This window comes from Taurulus bubalis (assembly GCF_910589615.1).
Source record: "Taurulus bubalis genome assembly, chromosome: 21".
In the NCBI taxonomy this organism is placed as follows: domain Eukaryota; kingdom Metazoa; phylum Chordata; class Actinopteri; order Perciformes; family Cottidae; genus Taurulus; species Taurulus bubalis.
This window is the reverse complement of record NC_136609.1, coordinates 4,296,267-4,324,199: the sequence shown is the minus strand read 5'-3', so window position 1 is coordinate 4,324,199 and position 27,933 is coordinate 4,296,267. Positions and strand designations below refer to the sequence as shown.

Sequence of the window (27,933 nt, the reverse complement as noted above, 5' to 3'; positions counted from 1 at the left end):
TCCCGCTGCAAAGTTCTGACCCGCAGTAGTCCGCTCGTCCCGATAACAGACATGGCGTCCTCCAAGGCGAAGGTCGGGGTCCTCAGCGAGCCCAGCTCCCTGAAGGAGAGGAGCGGCGCCGGCTGCTCGGCTGCAGAAGCAGCAGCACAGCGGACATATTGCCTGGACGACCTGGAGACCATGGCCACAGTGGGTGAGTTCACGGACACGTCACACACACGGATTCCCCAGCACCGGACTGTTGTCTCACGGGGCTACTGTTTCATATTTAAATACACGTGTCACTTTAACACACACTTTACATTACTGTTATCTGTCTGTCTGTGCACTTTATGTCATACATAATTTAATATCTAAGGCACTTGTTATCGTTGATTGTCTTGTCTAATGTCTAATGGTACGCTCCTTCTGCTAAGAAAACATCCTTGTTTGTGTAAATAAATGGTTCTGATTCTGAAATACAGTAGTTCCCAAACTTCAGGACCAGCACAACAATAAGCAGGTGGAAATGCATTTAATAACATTGAACAAGGTGATGCAGTAGTATTGGTTATTAACCCTCTGTACGATAGTAATGAGTATTAAAAACTGTCGACCAGCGCTGCAACTATTAATAAGACTCATCATATACTCATCTGCTAAACATTTTATTGATTGATTGAAAAATAATTTCACCTACAAAATATAAAAAAAAATAGTTCCAGAGAACTTCAAGATTCCACTTGATGATTTCCCAGAGCCCAAGCTAAAATATTAAAATGCTCATTTTGTCTAACCAGCAGTCAAAACCCCAACAAGATGCTCGCTGTGAGAAAACCTGCAAATATTTACAGCTGAGCAGCTGGAACCAATGGATGTGTTTCCAATTTTGCTTAAAAAATGACAATGAATCAATCAATGCTTGATTATTGTCAATAGAGGTAACCTGTCAATTATGTTCCTGATTGAACTATTACTTATTTGATCCATAAAACATCATAACACAGTGAAGACACCCATGACGGTTTCCTCAAAGTCTACAGTCATCAAAGTGTGTGTTTTTTTTCTGTATTTTATGAAGCAAAGTTCTTGTGTTGAGACTTTAAAGGCTGAATATTTAATCAAATGATAAAAGAGTGTTAGATATAACAGTGATGACATGCAGGTGTCAGTTTAGTATCCTCTAAGAGACTCTGCTGTTGTGCTTAAACAAAACCCAGCTTATACATGAGTGATGCACTTTATATGCATTATGAACATCTTACTGACCTGTATCTATTCACAACATGGTTTTCAATAACTACATCGTGTGAATCCCAGTAGCTACAATAACCAGTAACATTTGACGAGACATCCAACCAACTCATCGCCTAAGAATCCAGTCCAGACTATTAAACGTTGTTATACTGTATACGTTCAACGTAATATTTCTTCATTTGTTCATATTGGGATACATGTGACAGCTCCTTTTGATATAGATGTTATCATGTGAACTGATGTTCTCATATCAGGATATGTAGTTTTTAATCATTATTATTATGTCTCCCAGTCCCAGCTGCTTGTATAAACTGGCTGAAGCTGGTCCACCACAACGTGTACAGCTAATTGTTAGTTATGTGGAAAACTGCACATGCCGTTCTGAGATCAAAACAAGGAAGGGCAGAAAGGGAGAGCTACTCAGCTAAAGTCTAGAATCGCCTCAGGGTCACCAGCATCTTTTACATGCAGCGCTGAATGCACTGCTGAGAAAAAAGCATTTTTAGGTCAAATATACTTTCATTATAGCACGTGGCTACATAGTCATGACTTTGTCACTATTTTTAATCATTTAGAATCGGTAAGCATTCCATGTATTGATCATATCAATCGTATATTGTAATTTAAGTTAGGGATAATGCGCAATGACACGTCCATTATCAGGCATTATAGGCCTCCGCAGGCCATTAATGCCTCATAATGGACATCGTAAAGTGCATTATCCCGCTTATAGCCTGGTCGCTTGCCAAACAAGAAAAGAAAAGAAAAGACAATTCTTTTTCGATGTGATTTGCAACCAGAATTGAAAAGTTGTTCTCGTGTTTTTCCTGAAGACAATGTGTCTCCATGCCGTGGCAGTACTGGTTTACAGCAGCAGAGTCTACACCTTTCATTTGATGAATCCAAAACCACATAATAACCCGTCCAGCCCAGTTGTGTCTACGTTCTGTTTTCGTGACATTTCTCGCCATAATGCAGAGTGTGTAGTTCTCAACTCACTCCAGACTGCTACAACCTTCAGCAGCGAGCCGGTTCATGCCGGATCAGTCATCCGCCGGAGAGCGATGACTGTTGAGACCGAGGTGTGTCCGCTGGCCACTCCGTGTTCACAGAAGCTCACATGCCAAGCGCAGGCTCGTCCATGTTCAGTCCACAACCCGTCCTCCAGGGAGTTAGTCACCGCTGAAGGACTCGTCCAAACAAGAGATGTTTGAGTCACGCCTACGTCAAGGGATTGCACAACTTCCTCAGGCTTCTACTCTGCTCATGGAAACACTAACACTCTCCTCTCTCCAGAGAGAAGCAACATGTGAGACAAGAGCGCAACGCTTCATTCTTGAAGAACTCCATGTTTCATTTCATCTTGAACGCCTACACACCCACAGACTGAAACAAGACAAACCTGTCAGTGTTTTATGGGCCACCTGGATCACAAAACATGTGATTCAACAAGAACATGAGATTTGGCCGCTCTCCCTGTGTCACATGCTGATTTATTAGAATATACAGCCCAAAGCTTATTAAGAACTACCTTTGCAAAGGTGCACCTTCTTTTTTATTTGTCTCGAAAGCCTCAGACAGAGGGTTAATACATATATACACAGACCGACGGTATGAGCTAAACATTATGTATTTTATGAACATTAAAACATGTAAACATGTTCTAGTATAAACCTGAAATACAAGTTTGAACCTGATAATGAGCATAATATTTCCCCTTTCATCATTTCTTCTTTACTCAATGTAATACTAAGATTTAATGGCTTTCGTTACTTCATCATCAGCGGGATGTTTGAGCGGCTGGAGGAACATTAAATTGATGGGACCCAAATTAGATCAGTTACTTATGAGGTTGTTGTCTTGTGTTTGAAGTGGCAAACAGGGAAGTGTCTTCAGAAAAGAACAAAATCCCCTTGTTAGTGTGATATTTTTATGAAGTATAAAACTCATCTCAAGCCATATCTTCTTGAGTATGAAAAAGCTACAGAAAAGAGATACCGTAAGGGTCTTAACATGGTTTATTGATGGCGGGGCCAGCAACCATTACAACCACTGAACTGGGAAGAGATAATCAAAAAGTCCAGTCCGTGCATAGCTTGAGAAACAATAAGAGTGTTTCTGTGACGCTTTGAGTCACGTAGTTTGTTGAAGCTCGTTTCTTTGCAGGTCCCAGGCCGTTGAGAGTAAACCAGACAATGAATAGAACTAAAACCAGATCATGAAACATCTCCCAGTCTTTTACAGACTGATCATAAAGAGCCAGATGGTGAATGAATGATAGCAAACACAAAGTGATGACACTGCATCCCTCCAGTCGTCTTCATTAACAGTGATAGTTTGATTTAACGTGCTCCGTGATTTATGACGTCGCGCTGCCTGTTTATTGAAGACGTCTCGCTCAGCAGTGTACACGCGAGCAACAAAGCCCAGCTTACAGCCCATCAGGGAGGCGTGCGGCAGCGAGCACCGCTCATCCCGCCCTGTCGGGAGAAAGCTCCGAGCTTATGAGCCGCGTGCAAAAATCCAATTTGCCAAGCCATTTTGTCTGATGAGAGGGATTTGCTGCCTAAAACAAATCAGCTAAAGCTTTTTATCTGCCGGCTGTTGTTTAATTGTCATCGGAATCATGAGGCAACTCTCTCGCGCCTTCTGATGGATGTGCTGCTGCCTTATGACCCGGAGAATACCCTCCTGGGCAACAGGCTAATGAACTCTTCAGCAGCGCCCGCATCCCCGACATGATATCCAGGGTTTCGTTGATCCGGTTCCCGTTTGTTTTCCCCGAGCCCCAGAAACCGAGCAGGAGGAGAGGAGTCGGGGATGACCCAGTTTCCAGATATCGGTGACGGCACATTAATCTCTGAAATCACCTGGACGCTTCTTGGTCGAGTCTAATCGTCAGCGGCCTTTGTCCCCGTCTCAGGAAATGGCAAAGGAGCAGGGTTCATACGGTCATGGAAACCTGGAAAAGGCATGACATTTTTTAAATGGTTATTTCCAGGCCTGGAAAAGTCCTTGAAAAAAATAAAATCCCCAAAAAGTCATGGAAATGTGTTATGTTCATGACTTTCATTTAAGCTGAGTTTGAAATAATGAATATGCTTTTAAAAGAAAGACACTCAAAATATAAGCAGGCATCTATATAATTGTTTATTATTTTAATCAAACTATTGTCTCATTCATTTGTGTCATTTAAGGTTTACTGTTTGCTTTGGAATTCTCATTGTTAGTTTAAATACTACATTTTCTCACTTTTTCATGTTTACACCCAGATTTCACAATGTTTGGTCATGGAAATGTGGTTTAAAATCATGGAAAAGTCATGGAAAAGTTGTGGAAAAGTCATGGAAACCCATTGATCAGATTGTGTATGAACCCTGATAATATCGATGGCTGACTTTTTAGATTGACAGCAGCTTTGAGCTCAACATGGACACTTTTCTCGTCTCCACCACCGGGGACAAAAAGGCCCCAAAAAGTGGTTTCTGGAGCGAGGCCAGACCTGTACAAGATCCTCGTCCTCGGATTTCTTCAAATGACAAAGATCACAGTTGGAATACTTTAATAAATACCTGTTTATTAATAAATGCAGAACCCTGAGAAGGGAAAGGAGGCGCAGCATTTTCTACAGCTGAGAGCCGTGGTTGCTATGAGAAGTAGAAATGTCAGCTAAGAGTGAGTAGATGAAGCTGCCAGGCAAGAGGTTGTATTTCATGGCATTAACATTAACAGAAAGTATGAGGTGTTCGTCTGATGGCTACGGTGTCGTTGTTGCTATGGAAACACCAATACACCTGAGACAAAGGTTCATCGTTCTTAAAGCGGACGAACGAGACAGACGGCTTTTCATTTGGAGGCTGTTACATCACATACTGTCGTCACCGCTGGAGTGAATGGAGTGAGGGCCAGCAAACAGCTGAGGGCCATGTGAGGCCCCGGACAGCGAGGCCCTCTGACCGGCTGCTACTCTCCCTCCCTCTGGTCGGCCCATCACACAGTCTAGATAGATTATTATGTTTTAGCACAGTAACTCAACACATTTAGTAGAAGTAAATACTAGGATCCTACGTTCAAATATTACAGACATTTAACAAACTACACAATTAGTGAAGACAGACAGACTAAACATTCATGTGGTGCCCTGAAGGCAGTCAGTGTACATGGATATTATTATACTGTGTATACAATAACAGCTGATACTGGCTGTTTACATAAAGCATTAAAAAACGATAATAGCAAAACATTTATATATATTTTTCTGGATATAATAATCCACTGAAGTGTATATATTGTGACTATGACTCGTCACTGATGCCTGGTCCGGATGGGGAGCTATGTGAAGGGGTCCTGGGATGGGGAGCTGTGAGAGGGTCCTGGGATGGGGAGCTGTGACAGGGTCCTGGGATGAAGGGAATAAATGTGTGAATAAACGTTGCCATGACTGGCAGCTAGAGAGGCTCCACTTGTGGATTCATATGGAAAATAGGATGACATATTCTTAGTGACAATAATGACTTAATGAAAGTACAATTTTTACAATTACAGAGTTAAAATCTGCTTCTCGTCAACCAACTGCAACAAAGCCCTTAGAAATGACAGATTTAAACCGACATCACAGGTGCACCATGGGATGGCGGTTTAAAATTGCTTTGAAATTAAGTATTTAGTTCACGGTGGAAATTAAGTGTTTTAAATCTGTCCAAACCTTCCTGTCAAAAATAAGATCTTAACTCTGATGGATCATAAAAATAAACCAATGGTTTCGGCTCGAATTTATGGAATGACACAGATTTGTCGTTAAGAAAATAAATGATGTAAAACCCTCTTGAGTCTCATTCCATTCAAAGCCAGCAAACACAGCAGAGCACCACAAAGGACTCTGAAAACACTGAGTGATGTAAGCAGAGCTGAGCGCTCTCTGCTGACAGGGAGTTATTTGACCCAATATTTTGATAATGGATGAATCTTTCCAACCACTGGGAGGCTTTGCTGTTGGTCAGAGATTCAAAATAATCGTTCTGCTCGTCTGTATTTCTCATGCGTCACTTATTATATCACTTTTTCGGATGACTGAATTGGAAGACCTTTGATGGAGTCAGAATCTCGCCTCCTAATGCTGACAGCATCCTTCTGCTTGTACTCGACATCACTGGATGTCTGTGGTTCTCTGTCATTACTGATGAGTGACAGGTTTGAACATCAGTGGGCTGGATGGTATGGCCAACAATTTATATCACGGTATTTTTGTAAGATTCTGGCGGTTTCACGGTATATCACGGTATTTTTTTTCGAGAAAACACATTAATTAATTGACGCCGAAAAGGGCCGCAGCCCAAGTGAACAGCTGTTCGAGTGGTGAGCAGCTATTAGTACGTTGGTACATAGAGGGTGTTAGGAAGCTAAACATGGATGGACTTAGGACCCAGGGGAATGTAGGTGAAAAAAAACAGGAAGAGACTGACTGGAAGGGTCTTTCTCGCGGTGAAAACAAAATCTTGCTGCTTGCCGAAGAGCGACAACAGTTGTTACGGCAATGCACCGTATGACGGTATATGAAAAATTCATACCGTATGGAAATTTGAAACCGGTATACCGGTACCGCACAGCCTTACAATCAACACATGTAGGGTGTTAGCTAAGCGGCGGTGTGTCATGGTGGAGTTGTTCCCCAGCGCTGTGGTTAAACCCCCTGTGTCCCCCCTCAGGCACGGGGACCTTCGGCCGAGTCTTCCTGGTGAAGGACAAGAAGAGCCGGGCCTTCTACGCCCTGAAGCAGATGAAGATCCCGGACGTGATCCGACTGAAGCAGGAGCAGCACGTCCACAACGAGAAGGAGGTGCTGTCCGAGGTCAACCACCCCTTCCTCATCCGACTGTGAGTCCGCACACACACACACACACACACACACACACACACACACACACACACACACACACACACACACACACACACACACACACACACCCACGAGGGAACCTTTCTAATAAAAAGGTCAAAGTTCAAGTGCATTCTGACACTTGGATTGAGATTAGAAATACAGGTCCACTTCATTCAAACGGCACCTTTTAATAACCAGGAAGACTGAGTGATTGTTATATGTTATATGAACCTGTAAATCATAGCTTGCTTTATGAAAAAATGCTGTATTTTGTTGTATTGAACACCAATACACATCTAAATTTAACACCCACATTATTCAAATAGTGGTTGCAGAGATACATCCTTTTTCATTTGGGTATGACATTTTCGAGGAAAAGGCCTAAAAATAGGATGTTTTTTAAAAGGTTAACGAAAGAAGAAGCAGCCTGAGAGCTGTAGAGCATACGGACAGAATGCAAATGAATACTGAGCTTGATGAAAAAGCTTTTTGTTGTTGCACACCTTTGTCTCAGATATCCATCATAGCTTTAACGTAGTACAGTTAGCTTAGTTACTGTACAGTTGTTGTTCACATTCTGTTTGAGTTTTGTCCAAATTAAATTCCTGAACATGCTCAATCTCGTTTGTTCAACCCAAACAACTGAGATGTCTCTGGAAGTCATTTGACTAATTGGTCATTTTTGCTATTTTTGCAGATTGAGACATTTTTCTCCAGTTTGTGAGGCACATACAGATGCTTTGCTGCTGTTTCATGCAGCTCTCTGTTTGATGCAATGTATCACAACACTGTTGCTCATCATTGACTTATCACAGACCGTAAAATGCATTACATCTACGAAGAATATTTACATTATTGTGTGTTTTTTCACAATAAAAGAGGAAGATAAATATAATTGAATGGCAGTATTTTGTCCTCTATGCTAGGAGCCCTCAACCTTTGGGACCTATGGAGAAGATAAATGAGGCTGTAAACATGTGTTATGTCACTGTCAGCTGCAACCACACAAATAAATATTCTGCTCACCTTCAACCATCACTGTCCGCCATTATGGATCCATCCGTCATCTTTTCTCTCCACATGCTTTCAAGTTTTTACTGGCACAGGGTCGTCCTAGACATCACGACCCGGTGTGTGTCACCGCCACCGGGGAAGCGTTCGAAACAGCGGTATCGAAACAGGGGCATCGATAGTATGCTTTGCCCAACCGTGTGGCAGTTCCTCTGCGGCCCACTAGAAGGCGCTCTGAGGCTCAGTGGTTGAAAACAGCTGCTCTGTTAGGAATCTTTTTTTAAGGAGTAATACACAACATTTGGAGCATTAATGAAGGTACACGCTGTTCTCTCTGTCTGCCCTTTTGCTGTAGTTTGTACTGTTAGTGCTGTTAGCGCTGTTAGCGCTGTTAGCTCCGAGCCGGCGGCTCTCAGGCGTTGCCACTTTGAGATGCCATCGAAATACTCCAAATCTCGTACTATACTCTATTAAAGTGAGGCACACAATTTAAAACACCAGTGTTTTATAATCACATTAAATATTCACCTTTTCTGTCCACCGCCTCAGTAGATTTTATGCATAATGAATTCAATCCGAACCCTATTCCGATAGGCATTTCCATAATACAATAGATCTCCCCACTAATACAAATCCACTGTAATATGGAGACTTAAGGAGCAAACCATGAATAACAATTCTCCTCCATCTATACTTTGCTCTAGTTTCAATACAACAATGTCCTCGTGTCTGAGAACATGACTTGTGTGTCATTTCTCCACAACAAATGTTGTAGTTATTAATTAAATTGTCCGGTACTGCCTGATTAAGTATTTATGCATGAATTGAAATGTGATCAAGTCATTACAGTGTTCACATTTGTCACGTCAACACAGTACGACACACATGATATGATGTCAGGTCGTCCTCACAGTTATTACTCAAGACTGCTGCTCATATTCACCCTCCACACATTATGAGAAGCTCTTTCGGGGTTCGGCTCTAGTGGAGACGGAGTTATGGTAATCCATTAATAAAGGCTCACTGTTGTATTGTAGATGTGAAATGCCTGCATCTCTGCAGTTTGTAGTAATTGATGTGTCGCTTCTTGTTTCCGTCTCGGCGGCATCAGCCTCACAGTGTTCTGATACCGTTAGAGAGAGGAGACGCAGCAGCCAGCTGGTGTCGTGTTGAACCATGTGAGCTCTTACAGGAGAAACACTCCGAGATGCTCACTGAAACCTTAAACAGCTGCTCGGTTTGGAAAAATCCGTTCATCTTCTTCTTTGCTCTGCCTGAAGTACACACTAACTAAAACAGCCCCGAGATGAGAAAGATGAAATGTGCACCTCATTTATTAAGAACTGACACATTCTGGATTTTGGAAACTGATACGACACTCAAAAATATTTTTTTTTTTAGATAAGGTACCCTTACATTTAAAACACTGATTAAATAAATAAGAGCAATATGTAGTGAGCCATTTTACAAACTCTGGAATAGGAACGGTGTTTCCTTATGACCTCAAACATCTCTGAACTAATATCTTTATTTATCAGCTGGGCACTAATCTGTTGTTCATCAGGATCCAAGTGAACGAAGCGTCCGAGAAACGGAGAGACTAAAGGTCACAGGCTCTATTTGTAGCCTTTTATTTATCATGCGGCATTATTTATCTATTTAACTATTCTGAACAACATTTCTCTCACAGTATTAAAGGTCCCGCTCTACAATATAGAGACCGCCAAACATTCTAGAGGCACCGCAGGTTATTTCTGGTTGCAGTGTATCGGTGCGTTCCTCAAGACTTCTGGCACAAACTGGAGCAGCAGAGTCCTCACTGGATGACAACACACACTATTTTATCATACAATACTAGAGTATAATTATTATTATACATCGAGAGGAACGTTGAACGATTTTCTTTCATATAGAAATTGAACGCTCCGTTTCTTTGGACAACAACGCTCTCATTTCCCTATAGAGCATCACATTTGATTTATGAGTGCGCCTTATGTAATTGACATCAGCTGACAGGAAGTAAACATGGACTGAAGCTGTTGCAGAGCAACGCAATCCCACAATTATATTCACAAGCGTTTTAATAGTAAAGCTAAACGGGGTGGTAGCTTGTAGATAGAGGTAAACAGAAAGCAGCCAGAGGAAGTGGAGACAGAGTAGCCGTGCAGGAAAGAGTCCGACGTGGTCTCTGTGGCCGGCAGCCAGCACTTCTGGGAAACGTGGAGCCTCCTCCATCTTCATCAGTGCCAGAGCTCCGGATCGTATTCCTCTGAAGGGCACTTGCAGCTGAAATAGTTGTAGCTGCCCGCTCCAGTCTGAGACGGATACAGCTTCTCTTCTGATCTGATTTCCTCCAGTCATCAGAGAGTACTTTAACTCCTTTACCCTCCAGTGGACTCGCAGCACAACTGTGAGCTGACTTGATGTTAACGTGTATTAAAACCACCATCAAGGAAAGTCCTTCCTTCCCGCTGCTGTCAGGCTGCATAACAAGCTAAGCTCACAGTAGACCACAAATACTTTAATCACTTTTGGCCACTTTAATTACATTCATCATCTGGTGCAATATATAATACATTTACATACTTTTAATTTACTGTTTTTACTCTGTCTGTATATTTAATAATGCTATTGTATTCGTCTTTACTGTTTTGTTATGTGTCTCTGTGTGCACCGCTGCTGTAATCCTGCAATTTTCCCACTGCGGGACTAATAAAGGATTATCTTATCTTATCTTCTCAGGTTTTGGACCCACCACGACGAGCGCTTCCTCTACATGCTGATGGACTACGTGCCGGGCGGCGAGCTCTTCAGCTACCTGCGCAGCCGCGGGCGCTTCAGCAACGCCACCGGCCTCTTCTACACCTCCGAGATCGTGTGCGCCATCGAGTACCTGCACTCCAAAGAAATCGTGTACCGCGACCTCAAGCCAGAGAACATCCTGCTGGACAGCGAAGGACACATCCGCCTGACCGACTTCGGCTTCGCGAAGAAGCTCTCTGACAGGTGACGGAAGTAACATCACGTCTTTTTGACAGCAGAGTGATTATGAAGAAGTTTAAATTGACAGAGAAGAGAGGGGAAGCAAGGCAGGAGAGGACAAAGGGACATGGAAAGTAGATAATTTGACGAAACCGTGGAGTTTAAGCAGCGATTTAAAAGATGATTGGAGCTCAGATGGGTCAGTCCAAGTCTAGGAGGCCTGATTGAAAAGAAGAAGTTAGATCTAGTCTGAAATCCAGACTTGGAGAAGTCAATGTCTCCTTTGATCTCTGTGTTTGTGCTTCAGAGATGTCCTGTTACAAGTTTAGCCTGTTTGAGATGCACTTCCTGTCTCCTCAGTGGGCGTGTTCATGACGTGTTTGCCGTATTTAGCATTACCAATAATAGTCACCAGATCTCGCAAGACTCTGGATTTTTTTCCCGTCTGAAGAATGACGGATGTCAGAATGTTCTTAACGTACGTCGCTTGTGAAAATTTGTCCGATATTTAAGGAATCGGCTATAATCTGTGTTCACTTCTCCCAATGGAGATGGGAGATAAGTGGCGGGGCAATGGTGAAACGCATGTGACACAGAAACAGGAAACAGAAGTGAGAATAATCTGTTTTTGGAGTTTCCTACCAGCTCAAAAGAGGATCTTCTGATGAGCATTTGTCACTATTTTCGGACATTTTGTAGACGACACAACCAGACAATCAATCAGAGCACATACAGTAGCACCACAGTCTTTGGGTCAGAGATAAAAGCACAGATATGATTTCCTCCATGCCGTTCAGATAAAAAAAAAAAAAACCTATCAGGATTCTAAAGTGTTTTGTCATTCAGACAGACTTCTTGTCCCGTTTAAGGAGATTAACGTTAAGAGCTACATTCATTACATGGAAGAGGTGGAACAAGATGTGCATTTAATCTTCATTATCTCTGCACAGCCTTGTGCCGCTGCAAGCCGCTCCGTTTACAGCTGGTATCGGGGCCGATCCCATCACGGGGCCGGACTGACATTTAGGGACCGCAGCCCTGATTCAGACATGACGCCGACATGTACGCGAGGCCCTGCTGCTGGTCTTCAGCCAGACGATTGTCATTCAGCTGCAGCAGGACAACGGGTACTTTCCTCATGTTGTGGTGTGCGGCTGCAGCTGAATGACAGTTGCGGATTCTCCGCTCTCTGCCCGTGGATGTTTGATGCCTGATTGATTGTCAGTAGAAAGTGAACCACAAAGCGGCTGTCATCCTCACTGTCATCATACTGTACATCCCTCTCCACTTTGATGCAGCTGCTGCATGTGGATTTGGTGGAAATTCTTGGAAGAAACACGTCTCAGACTCTGGAGGTCATGTATGGGTCTTTGTCTGCTTGTCTCAGTGTACATTTCATAAAGATTTGGGCCTGAAAAAGGAGTGGTTGAAGAGTTAATAACACTAGAAAGGTGCGACGACCACTCTTCTTGATCTCCATCGAGACTATCGGGCTCGTTTCCCACTTGCACGTCTCAGCTGTGGCCGTGGTTTCATTAGCTTGGTGGTTCCGTTAGCTCTTAACTGTTAGCTGATAGCCAAACACACACATTGTTTTCCCCACTGTGTCTCACTTGTGGCCCCAATAATGAGTCCCCTAATAAATATGATTTAAGTTATTCTGCTCCAAAAAAATATATTTCTTCATATATTCATTGAATATCGATAGGATTAGCTTTTTCTGGTGAAATATCGAGCCGTTTTTCCTCTACAGGTATTTTATTCTCACAAAATGGCAGGTAGAACAATCCTCTGGGAGAGGAACAAGCAGAGCCATTGGGCTCATGCCCTGTGTGTTCTCCGTGGGCTCTTCTGGGAATCTGAGGGAACCTTCCCAACTCCAAGAACCCGCTGCAGCAAACTTTCCCCGGCTGGTGTCATTTAGTCAGAATTAGATCCAGTCGGCCTCCCGGCGACCTCGGCAGAATTGAAAAGATGCACTGCAGGAGAAAGAGACGGCTTTATATCCGCTGCAGTGTTTCTCCCGAGCGTTGACCCGCTGACATGTAAACATAATGGAGTAAGATTACATTTCCCCCAGACTGGGAGAGCAAATCAGACGGGGAGTAGATACCTCTGATGTTCAAGTGACCCACTTATAGAAATGGAGGACGGCAGAATTGCCTCGGATAGGAAGACAACTGCCTCATTGCCTCCAGCTCTCTTGTGTTCAGGATGGAGCAGCCCCACAGCGCCCCCTGCTGGCGGACGGCCTCGTTGCGTCCTGGAGACGCTCACGGTGCTCTGAAGAGCGACACCGGGCGTCTTCTCCCCACGCGTCTCTCACCCCTCCCCCGACAGCGGCAGCCTCTTCTACCCTCCGCCAGGAACCGACATCATTTCCATACAAATTACCGTCGCCATGGCAACTGGCCGAAAGAGGTCATTACCCAGGTGATATCGGTGACAGACAATGAAAGGCTGGCGCCGGGCCAAGTGCTCTTCATCAGAGCATCAGAGGACAAGTGGCTTTCACAGCGAACACTGTGCATGTTTGTTACACGCCGTCAATCAGCTCCAATTGCCAGTAATCTGCTTTAGACTTCCTGGTTCACACTCCTGTCCAATACTCATACATGTGATATATATATATATATCCATATATCCAGGGTTCTTACGGTCACGGAAAACCTGGAAAAGGCATGGAATTCTAAAATGGTTATTTCCAGGCCTGGAAAAGTCCCTGAGAAAAATAAAATCCCAAAAGTTTAGTAAAAGTCAATTAAATGTGTTATATTCATGTGTTCATGATGTTCATTTACGCTGAGTTTGAAATAATGAATATGCTTTTAAAAGAAAGACACTCAAAATATAAGCAGGCATACATACAGGCATCTATATAAATGTTTATCCTTTTAATCAAACTATTGTCTCATTCATTTGTGTCATTTAAGGTTTACTGTATGCTTTGGAATTCTCATTGTTAGTTTAAATACTACATTTTCTCACTTTTTCATGTTTACACCCAGATTTCACAAAATGTTTGGTCATAAAATTCAGTCATTCAATTCAAGTCATGGAAAATTCATTGAAATCCATTGGTCAAAATGTGTATGAACTCTGTATGTGTGTGTGTGTATATATATATATATATATATATATATATATATATATATATATATCCTTGAACACCGTGTGGAATGTTCAGACGCCAGACTGTGACTCATCGCTACGTAGCTAGACTTCTAAACATATACATCTTCATGGGGCGTCCCACTTTAACAATGGTGAAGCATCTGAAAATAGCCGAGTCATTTTAGGATAATTGCTCTTTGCCTGCAGTGTTTTCCTTGTTGTTGTGGATGTAATGTCGGCTTCTTGAAAACAGACGAGAATAACGAGAATAAGACGAGTCGCTGCACTGGAGAAGATGAGAACCATCACTCCTGTGAGAGCCGAAACCAATGTTCTATGAATAGATGTGTTGATTGGAAGGAAACCCGTCAGCCGTTTGATAATCCGTGGATAGTGTGAAGGAATGTGAGAATGTGCTGCTCGTCTTCGTCTGAAGTCGTAGAACCGGAATCCCGTAAACTGTTGAGAAGATGAATCGACTCATTTGGAAAAAGAAAAGGCAGATTAATTCGATGATGAAAGGGAATAATTAGAACAACGAATTAGGACAACAACAACATGAAAAGCAGACAAGCAGTTAGGGAAACAAACACATGGACGATGTCACATCAGCATGTGGCCTAAATGGCTGGATTTGGGTTGGAAACGGGTCATCTGCTGGTTCTGGGTTCTGGTTGACGAGGGAGGAAGAGCAAACCGTTTCGGTGGAATCTTCACATTGGAGGAGCCACACCATATCTAGTTTATGCTCGATGAATAACTTGAATGATTAGTTATCAATCAAATAATAACAGAGCTCTCTGTGTGTTGATCAGGACCTGGACTCTTTGTGGGACCCCTGAGTACCTGGCTCCAGAGGTCATCCAGAGCAAAGGTCACGGCCGAGCTGTGGACTGGTGGGCTCTGGGCATCCTCATCTTTGAAATGCTGGCCGGGTAAGTGCTGCAGCTCACACACCCTCTGTGAACACAGGGGGGCGCTCTCCTCCACCAGAGCAGCACACACGCACACACACACACACACACACACACACACACACACACACACACACACACACACACACACACCAGGAGTCTAGATCTCCTCCCTTTAACAAACACAAGCACAGTTGATCCAGACAGACAGTGAGCCAGACAATAAACGCTTTGAGCAACTCTTGACTAGAGTAAACTTTGACGATCATTTCTCAAAACGACTGGAAAGACGCACAGAGGGTGGACACAATAACAGGAACACCTGTACACGAGTGATGCAATCGACATCACAACCCTGCAAGAGAGAGTGAGTGAGGTTCGGAGCGGGGGCGGAGCCTGTGTGGAGCAACGCAACGTTCTGTTGATCGTACTGCTGCTCTGGTCTTGGTGGGGAACCTCCTCTGTCTGTGCTCGTTGGCTGCTTGCAGAGCTGCAACACATGATGGTGGATCATTGTTGTGCAGAGGGAACGATGGCGCTGATCCGCTTTAGGAAGAGCTCTAGTTGCTTTTCTGCCGCTCACCGTGAATAATAATGTTGGTTTTCTCGTTGGCATTGGAAGAGACCAGACTTGGAAGTGTAGATCGACTCTAACATTGATTGGGACTTTGTTCCACACACCAGGTGACATTCCTGAATCCAATAGTTGATTAGTTGACCCGCTTTAATAGCATGGCCCTACCTGAATATTGGCTGGGAGTTTTTTGTGTTTTCCCTCAAGAGGTGATGGCCTCTGTCCGTGTTTGGAGCACTAACTGTAAACTACTTCACTTCATTCACCACTTCACAAAACAGGATCATACCACAGTGTATCTCAACATGTTGATGGTTTGGTTTGTATTCCTAACGTTTTTCAGAGACGTGTCTGTGACGTCTGCCTCCACCCCAATACACTGGAGGTTAATGGAATTACATTTGTGTTGGTCTGAGTAGGGCTGGATGGCCACAAATGTATATCACGGTATATATGTTTATAAACAAGAACAACATTGATTCCATTAACAGCACCAGTCAACTAGACAGCAGTTCTGTCAGTGAGCCATCCATGGCCACAACAACAGCAGGCAGCTACATTTACTTCGTACAGTTCAATACTGGGAGCGCAGTGGAGCTACTTACCTGTCAGTGTAACTGGGTTCAGTCATGGTTCACACTTGTTATAAAATTACAGCGCCGAATTGCATTCTGGGTAGATTTCGCGCAACAAAAAAAACGGAAAGAGACAGACCCGAAGACACGCCACACAAACAGCTGTACGCCGCCCAACTTCCCAGCATGCACTTTGGCCGTGTAATTTTGAACCATGAGTGAACCAAGTTACACTGACAGCTAAGTAGCTCCACTGCGCTCCCAGTATTACACTGTTAAAAATAAATGTTGCCGTCTGCTGTTCTTGTGGATATGCACCGCTGGTCGCTGACGGCACTGCTGTCTAGTTGACCGCCTTAGCGCACCAACAGTTGTTACGTGTAACCACCGGTTTGAAACCGGTATACCCCTAGCTCTGAGCACTAAAAGCATGACAGGATGTGCTTTCTACAGAAGACAAAGTCACAGTTCACACGTAGTTCACTTATTAGACAGAAAAATAAGTTGCACTGAGGTACACAGGTACAAAATACCTGCAGAACAAATGCCATCAGTGTTCTAACACTTTAAATGTTGTAACATAATGCCTGTGAAACATCAGTAAGTTAAAGCCTGAAATATTTCAGGAGGAATTGCGACGCCACCAGGTGGCAACCTAGTAGCCTCTGGTTGTATAGAAGTCTATACTTCATGTTTTAAAGCTGCATTCTCTTTACTGACCACCAGGGGGAGACTCCTCTGGTTTTATATAAGTATATGCTTCATGTGTTAACGCTGCATTCTCTCTACTGACCACCAGGGGGCGACTCCTATGGTTGTATAGAAGTCTATGCTTCATGTGTTAAAGCTCCATTCTCTCTACTGACCACCAGGGGGAGACTCCTCTGGTTGTATAGAAGTCTATATAAATTACTCTACTTCTCTCTTGATTCCTCCCTCAGTAAACATTGTACTTTAAACAAGTTTATGTCTCAATCTCTAGTTTCAAGCCTCATGCTTCAATACAGCATGATGCTCATTTAGTAGATTATGGTCATTTAGAGTCAAACAGACATGGATTCAACGCAGGCGTATTAACCTGCTTTTATTGTGTGCAATTTGATCAGATGTCATATTAAATGCTCTTCACATTGAGGTGTTCCTGTATGTTCATACAGCCATTGAAATATATATATATATATATATATATATATATATGTTTAATAAGGCCGATACCCTTTGATTGAAGCTCCCTGCTTTAGCTCCCAGATATGGAGCAGCTTCCTCCTGAAAGGTCAGCTGGCCTCACCCTTTAAATCCTGGGAAGAAAAGCTACCTGACTTTGAATTCATGGAAAGAATGCAACCATCTCCCAGCATGCTTCAGGGTGGGCTTTGAAGTGTTGCGGTCCATCGCTAGCCGTGTCCAGGGAGGGGATCCGCTGTGAGACCCTCAGACAAAGAGCTCCCTTCATCTGCAGCATTGTGTAGCTGTTCTTCAGAGGGCCTGATCCAAGAATGTAGCGGCTGCTTCTGAAAGGTTAGCGGTGGCAGATCATCCACCTCTGGGGTGAAGTGCAAGTTGAGAAAACATTCAGGGCTCCCGCACCCACAAGGGAGGAAGCCAAGAGAGAGTAGAAGGAAAAGAAGGGGTCTTCTCTCCATAATCCTGCCTGCAGGCCAGACCCCTGCTCCTAATGCAAAGCAATCATCCTGCGAGTGTAGTGGTCGTGATGCATGTGGCTGACGAACGGAAAAGCTGACCCCCACAGATGAATACCTGCTTCAGTTTGTGGGGTAGCTCAGGCTAAGGGTCACTTTCATGTTAATTATAGAAAAAAAAAGTTGGATCAAAGAATCCCAATTTAATCAAAACGCGTCTATTCCCGGACCCAATTTTCTGGATCAAGTGCATAAAAAAGTAATTAACTCCCGTCCCATCTCTCACTTCTCCCTGATCCCCGGTCAGTCCTCGTCCACCTTCAGTGGAGCGAACTGATGAGAGACGGAGGACACCGGCCTCCTTCCTCTAACTTCTGTGGCACCTTCAAACATAACTCCCTTTGAAGAATGAAAGAGGTGCTATCAGGAATATGTAGGGGGGCTAAAGAGGAACCTTCTTCCTGGTTTGGCTGAATTGAAATGAACTGGCCTCTGATATTCTGACATAAATGTGTTTGTAATTTCACACGTTGGCAATACGGCCGAGTCCCTTTAACCACGTGACTATACAGCCAAGTCCCTTTAACCACGTGACTATACGGCCGAGTCCCTTTAACAGTCTCAACAGCAGTCGAACTGACATCTGTTAAATGAAGCAGGAAACTCAATGAATCAAAGAAAAAAAGAAAATCTAAGTTAAAAAGACAGTTTGCAGAATCAGTCTGTCAGAAGATTCTTTGCATGTGAAAGTTTTAAGAAGCCGAGTATCCCCACTGTCTCCCTCTTTACATTATGATGTGTAATTATGCATTTCTAGCAAATACTGGTGTCTTTTTTTAAACTACCACTGGGGGGCACCAAAATCAGAACTTTTTGAAATTGACACATTGTGGCTTTAATATTCCTTCAGTACAGCTGGGAACCTAAAGTAATGAGGTGTTTTGTGTTATGTATTTGTGATATATGACTCCATCCACCATTTGTTTAGTACTTAAGATCGGTCTCAAGACCACTTTATGAAGGTCTGCGTCTCGTCTTGTAATCAACCCACTGTGGAGATATTACTAACTGCGCATTCTGTGATATGATTTGTTAACATCATTACTGTGATTGCTCAGAGGAAACAAAGGAAAACTCCCACCACATAATCGACAGTGATTATTTTATCAAGACATTTTGTGGTGTTACACTCGTACATACACACACATACAGTATAATATCCGATAAAGAGGAATCTTCATTTGTTTATTGTGGGCGTTCTCATGGGAATGTGGATCTTTCACATCGGTTTGAGGAGGGCCTCTGGTTGCATCTCCACATTTTATCCCAAGTGTGTCATGCAGTGTGGGTCTCACTGGTCTCGTCTTGGTCCTGACTTGGTCTTGAGACAAAGTCTTGGTCTAGATACACTCTGGTCTTGCTCTTGACTTGGTCTCAACCTCTCAAAGGCTCAGTCTAGATACACTCTGGTCTCGGTCTTGACTCGGCCTAGATACACTCTGGTATTGGTCTTGACTCGGCCTAGATACACTCTGGTCTCGGTCTTGACTCGGCCTAGATACACTCTGTTCTTGGTCTTGACTCGGTCTAGATACACTCTGGTCTTGGTCTTGACTCGGTCTAGATACACTCTGGTCTCGGTCTTGACTCGGCCTAGATACACTCTGGTATTGGTCTTGACTCGGCCTAGATACACTCTGGTCTCGGTCTTGACTCGGCCTAGATACACTCTGGTCTCGGTCTTGACTCGGCCTAGATACACTCTGTTCTTGGTCTTGACTCGGTTTAGATACACTCTGTTCTTGGTCTTGACTCGGCCTAGATACACTCTGTTCTTGGTCTTGACTCGGTCTAGATACACTCTGGTCTTGGTCTTGACTCGGCCTAGATACACTCTGTTCTTGGTCTTGACTCGACCTAGATACACTCTGGTCTTGGTCTTGACTCGGTCTAGATACACTCTGGTATTGGTCTTGACTCGGCCTAGATACACTCTGGTCTCGGTCTTGACTCGGCCTAGATACACTCTGTTCTTGGTCTTGACTCGGTCTAGATACACTCTGGTCTTGGTCTTGACTCGGTCTAGATACACTCTGGACTTGTTCTTGACTCGGCCTAGATACACTCTGGTATTGGTCTTGACTCGGCCTAGATACACTCTGTTCTTGGTCTTGACTCGGTCTAGATACACTCTGGTCTTGGTCTTGACTCGGCCTAGATACACTCTGGTCTTGGTCTTGACTCGGCCTAGATACACTCTGGTCTTGGTCTTGACTCGGTCTTGATACACTCTGGTCTTGGTCTTGACTCGGTCTCTGCTCAGGTGGTCTTGACTCCAACACTCTCCTCCACTGTTAAACCTGATATTTAAGTCAGAAAATGGTGCCATGATGTCTTGGCACCATCTTGCCACAGTGACCCAGATTCTCCACCTATGACATCACAGCAGTGGAGTATGTGGGCTGTGGTGGTCTGTGGTGGTCTGTGGCAGCCGGCCGGCTCCCTGACGCCCCCGTCCCACAGACTCTGGAGCTCTTCACTGGGAAGGCGAGCGGCGTGTGACAAACTGGTGCGATTATGCGCCTGTCTGCTCCGTGCGTAATGCATTCAGAGACCGGTCCCATTATGTCATCTGTGGGTAATGACTTGTCCAGGCCGGGAAAGCACTCAGTGGACTGCAGCAGCAGAAGGCCTGTGGGTGGCAGACACACACACACACACACACACAGAATCACAGAATGAACTGGGAACAAAGGCGGCTCTGTCTCCAGCAGAACGTTATCATGACCTCTCCACGTGTTCACGCTGCAGTCACTTCAAACGGATCCAGGCTCTTGCCTCCTTTACCTAGTCCTTACATCATACTGTTTGTGTCGAGTATGAAGTGTGTGTGTGTGTGTGTGTGTGTGTGTGTGTGTGTGTCTGCTTGTGTGTGTGTGTGTGTGTGTGGCTTCAGAGGCTGACGTGTGTTTGTCTCCACAGGTACCCACCGTTCTTTGATGACAACCCATTTGGAATCTATCAGAAGATTCTGGCTGGCAAGCTGGAATTCCCGCGCCATCTGGACTTCTATGTCAAGTAAGACTCCAAGCCGTGTGTGTGTGTGTGTGTATGTGTATGTGTTTGCATGTACGAGAACTGTTACCGATTCAAACAGTCGAGATTGAAGAAACACATAATTAATTTAAATGCATTTGAACGCAGACAGCCCTGCTACTTCAGGGTCGCCCTTTTTATTACATGTAAAAGCTTTCGGGTTTTTTACTGCCGTATTTTACCTATGCAAAACAATACATTCAAATCCGTATTTACTATATTTCAGGCATCTAACCAAAAACATTCAAAAAGGTATTTCATTGACCGTAAAACAATAATCTAATTTGTCGACAAATACTGGAACCAGCCTGAAAAATGTGCGCCTTTTTAACTCGAGAATGTAAAACCTCTAAATGGCCTCTAAATGGCACCAAGCAGCGGACCTGTGGTGCAGCCCTGGGACCAGCTCACCTGGTGCTGCTCCTCTACAGCCCAGATCTGACCTCCGGGCTGGAAATAAGGGTCACTGATGCACCCTCCCCTCACCACTCATATGACTGTTAAAGCATGAATACTTCAAACAGCGGCGGGCCTGTGGACGGGGTCTCCTAAGTGCTGCAGCGTCTCAAGGAGCTCCCTGCAGCTAAAGAGGAGCTTCAGGTGTACCTGCCATCACTAATGACACACCCACTCCACCCTTTAACCAGCTGGAGGGCGCAGGAATGTGCCAGATTACAGGCTGGGCGCTCTCTGGGTGTGTGTGCATGTGTGTGTGCATGCGCTCACTCAATCAGCCTCGTCAGCGCGGCTCCGGAGACGACACGACACACACTGCTTCCCCTGATAATTCAGCGGAGCCACAGCTCCACACTCTTAAGCCATCTATCTTGGCGCCAGCAGACAGAAGGATTTCTAATATTTCCACCATTTATATCACTCTGACACAGTTCCATGTCACATGCTCCCATCCATCAGGAAGGGAAAGGCCTTGCAGAGGACTGCAGGCAGACTGCTGCTGCCAAACGGGCACAATGAGTCCCAGGGTGACCCAGCAGTACAAATCTTGTCATTAGTCATAAAAGGAGTTGGGCGTTAAGGATGTGTTGGACATGTTGGCCTTGTGTTGACCTGACCTTCCACCCTCTGCCCCACCTCCATGTCTTCATGGAGTGGGAACTGGTAGTTCATGAGATGTGTGAGAGGCCTCTGATGAGTCACACCAGTCCAACTCCCAACAGATACAAGACCCCGAGCTGGCACAGGGCCAACAGCTGTGTGTGTGAGCACTTTGAGAGTGAAGCTCAGCCACTGGTTCACAAAGAGCTTTTTAGTTCAGAAGTTTTTTTTCTTCTTTTTTTTCTGACTTTACAAGCGGCAGCTACGTAGTAACATTACACATTATTATTTAACCTGAAGGACAATATTTTACGGAACCTAACCAAGTACTTTAGTTGCGGAAGTAAACCTGTAGAGTAACTAAACCTGGAGAGTAACTAAACCTGGAGAGTAACTAAACCTAGAGAGTAACTAAACCTTTACTGGAAGTTTATTTTGAAAATATAAGTTAAAAACCGACACTAGAGGAGAACCTAAACAGTCATAGTTTGCCTGTTGTGCTTATCCACAGTGTAATATGTAATATGATGTTCAAACAGGACAGTGGACATCCTCCCTGCTACTGGCTGACCGCCGGCGGTTTGGTGGAGACTTGACCCGGTAGCTAATGTGCTGTAGAGCCAAAGCAATGGACCCCCGTTGTTAAATACAAAAGGGGAAACCTCAGATTGAAAGTTGTAATTAGAAAAGCGAAGGGCGAGCATCTTTAATGATTGAGATGTAAAACTCGGTGGCCTCTCTCTCTCTTCTCGTCCTCTTCCCATCTATTCCAGATGAATTCTGCTTCGTAAAATCCATGAAAAGGCATAAATACAAATATATTCCCCCAGAGCTGATTAAAATATTTCTCCGTGACACATCACTCCGAGGCCCTGTCTGGAAGCAGAGGAAGGGTTTAGACAAAAAGTGAGAAATAGCTGACGTGTCAACATCCAGCCGCTGTATTTATGAGGCTGTCGGCAGCTCGTCGGATGTGAGATACGGCACCTTTATCTCCATCTCCCTCTCCGACACTGCCAATTTAAGACCGCTGTGAATCATCTCGTGACGTCGACATCACACGCACAAGTTTATCCTGTCAGAAAGTTCCTGTCGGCAAAAAAAAAAAGAGGCTCACTTTGTTCAATTAAAAGATTGTGAAAGAGACACAATTTTGGAAAAAAGTCCTGGAAATGTGTTATATTCATATGTTCATGACGTTCATTTAAGCTGAGTTTGAAATAATGAATATGCTTTTAAAAGAAAGATGCTCAAAATATAAGCAGGCATACATACAGGCATCTATATAAATGTTTATTCTTTTAATCAAACTATTGTCTCATTCATTTGTGTCATTTAAGGTTTACTGTATGCTTTGTATTCTCATTGTTAGTTTAAATACTACATTTTCTCACTTTTTCATGTTTACACCCAGATTTCACTAAATGTTTGGTCATGGAAATTTGGTTTAAAGTCATGGGAAAGTCATGAAAATCCATTGTTCAGAATGTGTATGAACCAGAGAGAGAGAGAGAGAGAGAGAGAGAGAGAGAGACTACAGCTTTGGATTCACTGACTGTTTCTTCTCCCAGAGACCTCATCAAGAAGTTCCTGGTGATTGACCGAGCCAGACGGCTGGGCAACATGAAGGTGAGTGGCTGAGACTTCCTGGCAGCTCCTGTACGTCACGCCGTCAGGTAGTCTGGCATCACGGGTTAGGAAGTGTGGCTGAAGCTCCACGTGGTTCCAGTTAGACAGAAGGGAGGAGACCTGTGCCGCTTTGGGCCGCTCATCTGTCTGTGATGGGAATGTTCCTCAAAAAACCTAGAGTACAGACATATTTTGGCTTTAAACCTGTCCTGTATGTATGGCTTACTTCAAGAGATCATCATGCTCACCACTGAATTAAAGCAGCCCATTAGAATCCATATGGATATAGAAATATTAGAAATACCTTTCAATGTTAATTAGATGAAGCATCACAAGCACATATCACTTTAACGCAATACAATCCATAAAACTAGATCCTCCAAATGGTTTCACAGTGGAATCAATGCGTCTAAAACACTGTGAGCATTAGAGCCTTCACGCCGGAGGATTCATGTGTTTTATATTGTATATATATTGAGCATGTATTGTAATCCGGCCCCCCGGCTGCCTGCAGCCTCAGAGGTCCACACAGAATGTCCTCACATTACTCACTGCTGCTCGTAAACCTTATTGCCGTCAGCTCACGGTAATAATTGAAGATGAAGATGAATGTATCAACATTTTGAATAGATTTCGGCAGAGAAATTACACAAATATGGCAAACGAAAGGTTATGGGTCTTGATAAGCAGCTGCACTGTTTGGGCTTAGTTTCTCTTCCTCTGGATGAAGCAGGAGGACACGCCCCCTCCCAGTTTCTCTCTGCTCCGAGATGTCTTTGACTTCGCTCTCTCTTCAGAGTTGAGTTGTTGAAGAACAGCGATCCTGTAAATCTGACCTGGAACAAGGTTGGACAAGAAGCTACAAAAGAGTACCGAGGTCTCATCAATAATTACACAGAGATGTGCAGAGTGTCCTCCAGCATCCTGTAGAATGAATCCCCTCATCTCCCGTGTGCTGCTGACCACGAGCCACGCTGCTCAACACCAGCACGCCATTCACTGTGTTCAGCCTCAGGACGCTGAGAGACATTGTATTTTGTCTCCTGATCTCTTGGAAGACTTTCCGAGTGGAAAACCGTGTGCACGTGTCCCAGCAGACTGCATCACGCACCAGCGGGAGCATTCCCATTCAGACTGGAGCGTTTCAATTAACATTAGCGAGAGGAGCCGCTCTCAATAAAACAAATACTTCTCTAAACCCGGTGATTAACTCTCATAATCCCAGACGAGATGCTGTTATTGATTTGTGGCTGCCAACATTGTTCTGCAGAGCAGTGATGCAGTCAGACAGATGACAGCTTTTAAAAAAAAATGTAGTCATTGAATTTGCATTTAACTAATGCAGTAATAAACTAGTGATAGACGAGCAACAAAGTCCTCGTAGTGAGGAGGCCAGGTGTCGGGATGATGGAACAATCACAGGACTTTCACTCAGGAGACCACTGGTAGTGTCCTGTGTGTGAGATAATCCTTTATTGTTCCCACAGCGGTGGGATTTGCAGGATTACAGCAGCCGAGTGGACACTGCAGACCAACCAACAAGAGACAATATGCCATGAAAACAAACAGCTTTACACTAATAGTTGACAGCTGTGGTAGCAGCTCGGAGAGGCTGTGCTAACTCCATGCTAACGCAACATGCCAACATCCTTATGCTGCTGCAGTTTACTCGCTCGACAATAATGCTGCGTTCACACCAAACCCGTTAGCGAATGTTACTCGCGCCTGAAAGGGGGCGTGGCTTATCTCCGTAAAAACAGTTACCGTTTCCGCCATCCGCCATGGGAACATCAAACTCCATGGTGTCTGGGTTCATAATATTATCTGTAGTCCCACAACGGCGTCTTGAGTTGAAAAATGTGCGCCGTGTCGCTACGCGTTTGGTGTGAACGCAGCATTGGAGGGACAGCATTAGCATGCTGCTGTTCAGCAGATATATAATGTTGATGCTTTATGAGTAAAACACAGCGGTTGTGGCCACGGCTTCCTCTCCCATGAGCAGACAAGAAGAGCTCATCAATACACAAACCCAGAGCTCAGTGAAATTACATTGAAATGAAGTGCAGCCCACAGAGCAGCAGCGGGAGCTCTGATTGGCCAGCTGTTGCGTATTAGCTGGAGTCTGCTTCTAAATGGTCCTTTAAAAAATGTATTCTTCTTCATCGAGGCCAAAGAAAGGAAAAAGCAGTATGAATTATTGTTCTTGTTTGTGTTGTTATTCTATTGTATTAATGCATCATTAAGTGTAATGTGATTCATGATTCATCTGTGTTTTGTGTTCCAGAATGGAGCAGATGATGTGAAGAAGCATCGGTGGTTCAAGACCATCGACTGGGAGGCCGTTCCTCTGAGGAAGCTGAAGGTGAGCGGCTGTAAACGATAACCGTGACACGGACCAACTGTGGTCTTGTAGTTTAATATATTAATTGGGCTATTGGGCGGCTGTAGCTTATGGGGATGTGTGGTCGTCCTGCAACCACAAGGTCGCCGGCTCAATCCCCAGTCTCCCCCTAGCCCATATGTCGAAGTGTCCCTGAGCAAGACACCTAACCCTAATTTGCTCCCCGGGCGCCTCACTAGGGGCTGCCCACTGCTCCCTGAAATACCAAGGATGGGTCAAATGCAGAGAATACATTTCCCCACTGTGGGACTAATAAGGGATTGTTATTCTAATCAATGAAATGTAACTCTTCGCTAACTGAAGCCGGTTCCCGCCTCGAGTTACTCGCTTCTCGTCTGCACCACTTGTTTTGATCCTCGTCTCCTGCTGTCGACGCTAAGCTAACTGCAACCTACAGGGTTCTTACGGTCATGGAAAACCTGGAAAAGTCATGGAAATGTGTTATATTCATGTCGTTAATTTACGCTGAGTTTGAAATAATTCATATGCTTTTAAAAGATTGATTTGATTCAGTCATCTTTTCACATGTATCACCATCCACCTGAGTGTCCCGTTGTCTCCACAGCCTCACATCGTCCCTAAAGTGTCCCATGAGGGCGACACCTCTAACTTTGACGTCTACCCAGAGGACGACTGGAAGAAAGACCCTCCCGTGTGCCAGAAGGACTTGGAGATCTTCAAGAGCTTCTGATCCCTGAGCCTGGTGTATTTATTGGTGGAATATCCTGAGAATTGACACAACATGATGTATAGTAACTGTTCCAGCTACTATCAAGGAGAACATCCCTATTTATCAAAGCCGGGAGCCTCATTCTATCCCTAAAGACAAACTCCAAATGATTGATGCTGTGACATGTATCATACCACAGAGATGATTTGCTTTTTATATTTTTATTTATCTGACTAAAGTCAAATTTGCTGTTTTCATTTTTTATCACTGTTTTCTCTCTGAGCCTGCTCATATGCAAAAACAACAACGTGTTTCCTTTGAAACCAAAAGACTGTTACTTTCTAGCTTTGAAAACAACGATAATAATCAGGTCTTTTTTTTATATTATTGTTTTATACGTTATCTCTTTTTTAAAATGTCCATGCGGTCATATCTTACGTGACTCCAGACTGGTGCTGTAGCGGTCAGCCGGTAGTCATGAATGCAGTTCTAGTCTGATTATTCTGTATTAGCCACGAGGCGGACACGTTACCTAGACAGGCGCTTGTAGAGCGGCGCCTTACGTCGCAGCACGATGGTTCCATAGAGATACTGCTTCCCTTCCTCGGCCTCCTTGATCACCTCGCCATGTGAGGTGCTGAATGTCTCCGGTGAACTGTTCTCTCTGTCGGCTTCATTCACGGCCAAAGGACTTTGTTATTAGCGTGAAAGCATGCCACTTGGTGTGCAGACCAAAGTCAAAGGAGTCCTGTGTTTGTCTGACCCACCTGACCCTCTCTCACGTGGACTTGATTCCACGTCACCTGACACAATAATGCTGCGTTCACACCAAAGGCGTTGCGAATGTTACTCGCGCCTGAAAGGGGGCGTGGCTTATCTCCGTAAAAACAGTTACCGTTTCCGCCATCCGCCATGGAAATAACCACTAGTTCTGCTTTATACTTGTTGTGTAAATTCCACATACATCAAACTCCATGGTGTCTGGGTTCAGCGTCACAATTTTTTTTTCGCCAGAGTTGGAAAATTTCAACAACATTTTAAATGTCAACCCAAATTCTCTTTTTCGCGGCCGTGCATTGACTTTGCATGTAATCTACTCGCGCGTCAAATTCGCGACGCTTTTGGTGTGAGGCAGGCCAAAAGGCCACAGCCGATGC

The 27,933-nt window shown here is 44.2% G+C and overlaps 1 protein-coding gene across 1 annotated transcript; it reads left to right on the top strand.

The window, feature by feature from the left end:
• Positions 1-51: 51 nt before the first annotated feature.
• Positions 52-26,840, top strand: prkx (protein kinase X-linked; the record flags this gene model as incomplete). Its single annotated transcript, XM_079236704.1, has 8 exons — positions 52-193; positions 6,942-7,110; positions 10,868-11,131; positions 15,037-15,156; positions 20,907-21,002; positions 23,648-23,705; positions 25,990-26,067; positions 26,672-26,840. The coding sequence occupies 8 exons, from the start codon at positions 52-54 to the stop codon at positions 26,795-26,797; spliced, it is 1,053 nt and encodes a 350-aa protein (XP_079092830.1). The 3' UTR covers positions 26,798-26,840.
• Positions 26,841-27,933: the final 1,093 nt, after the last annotated feature.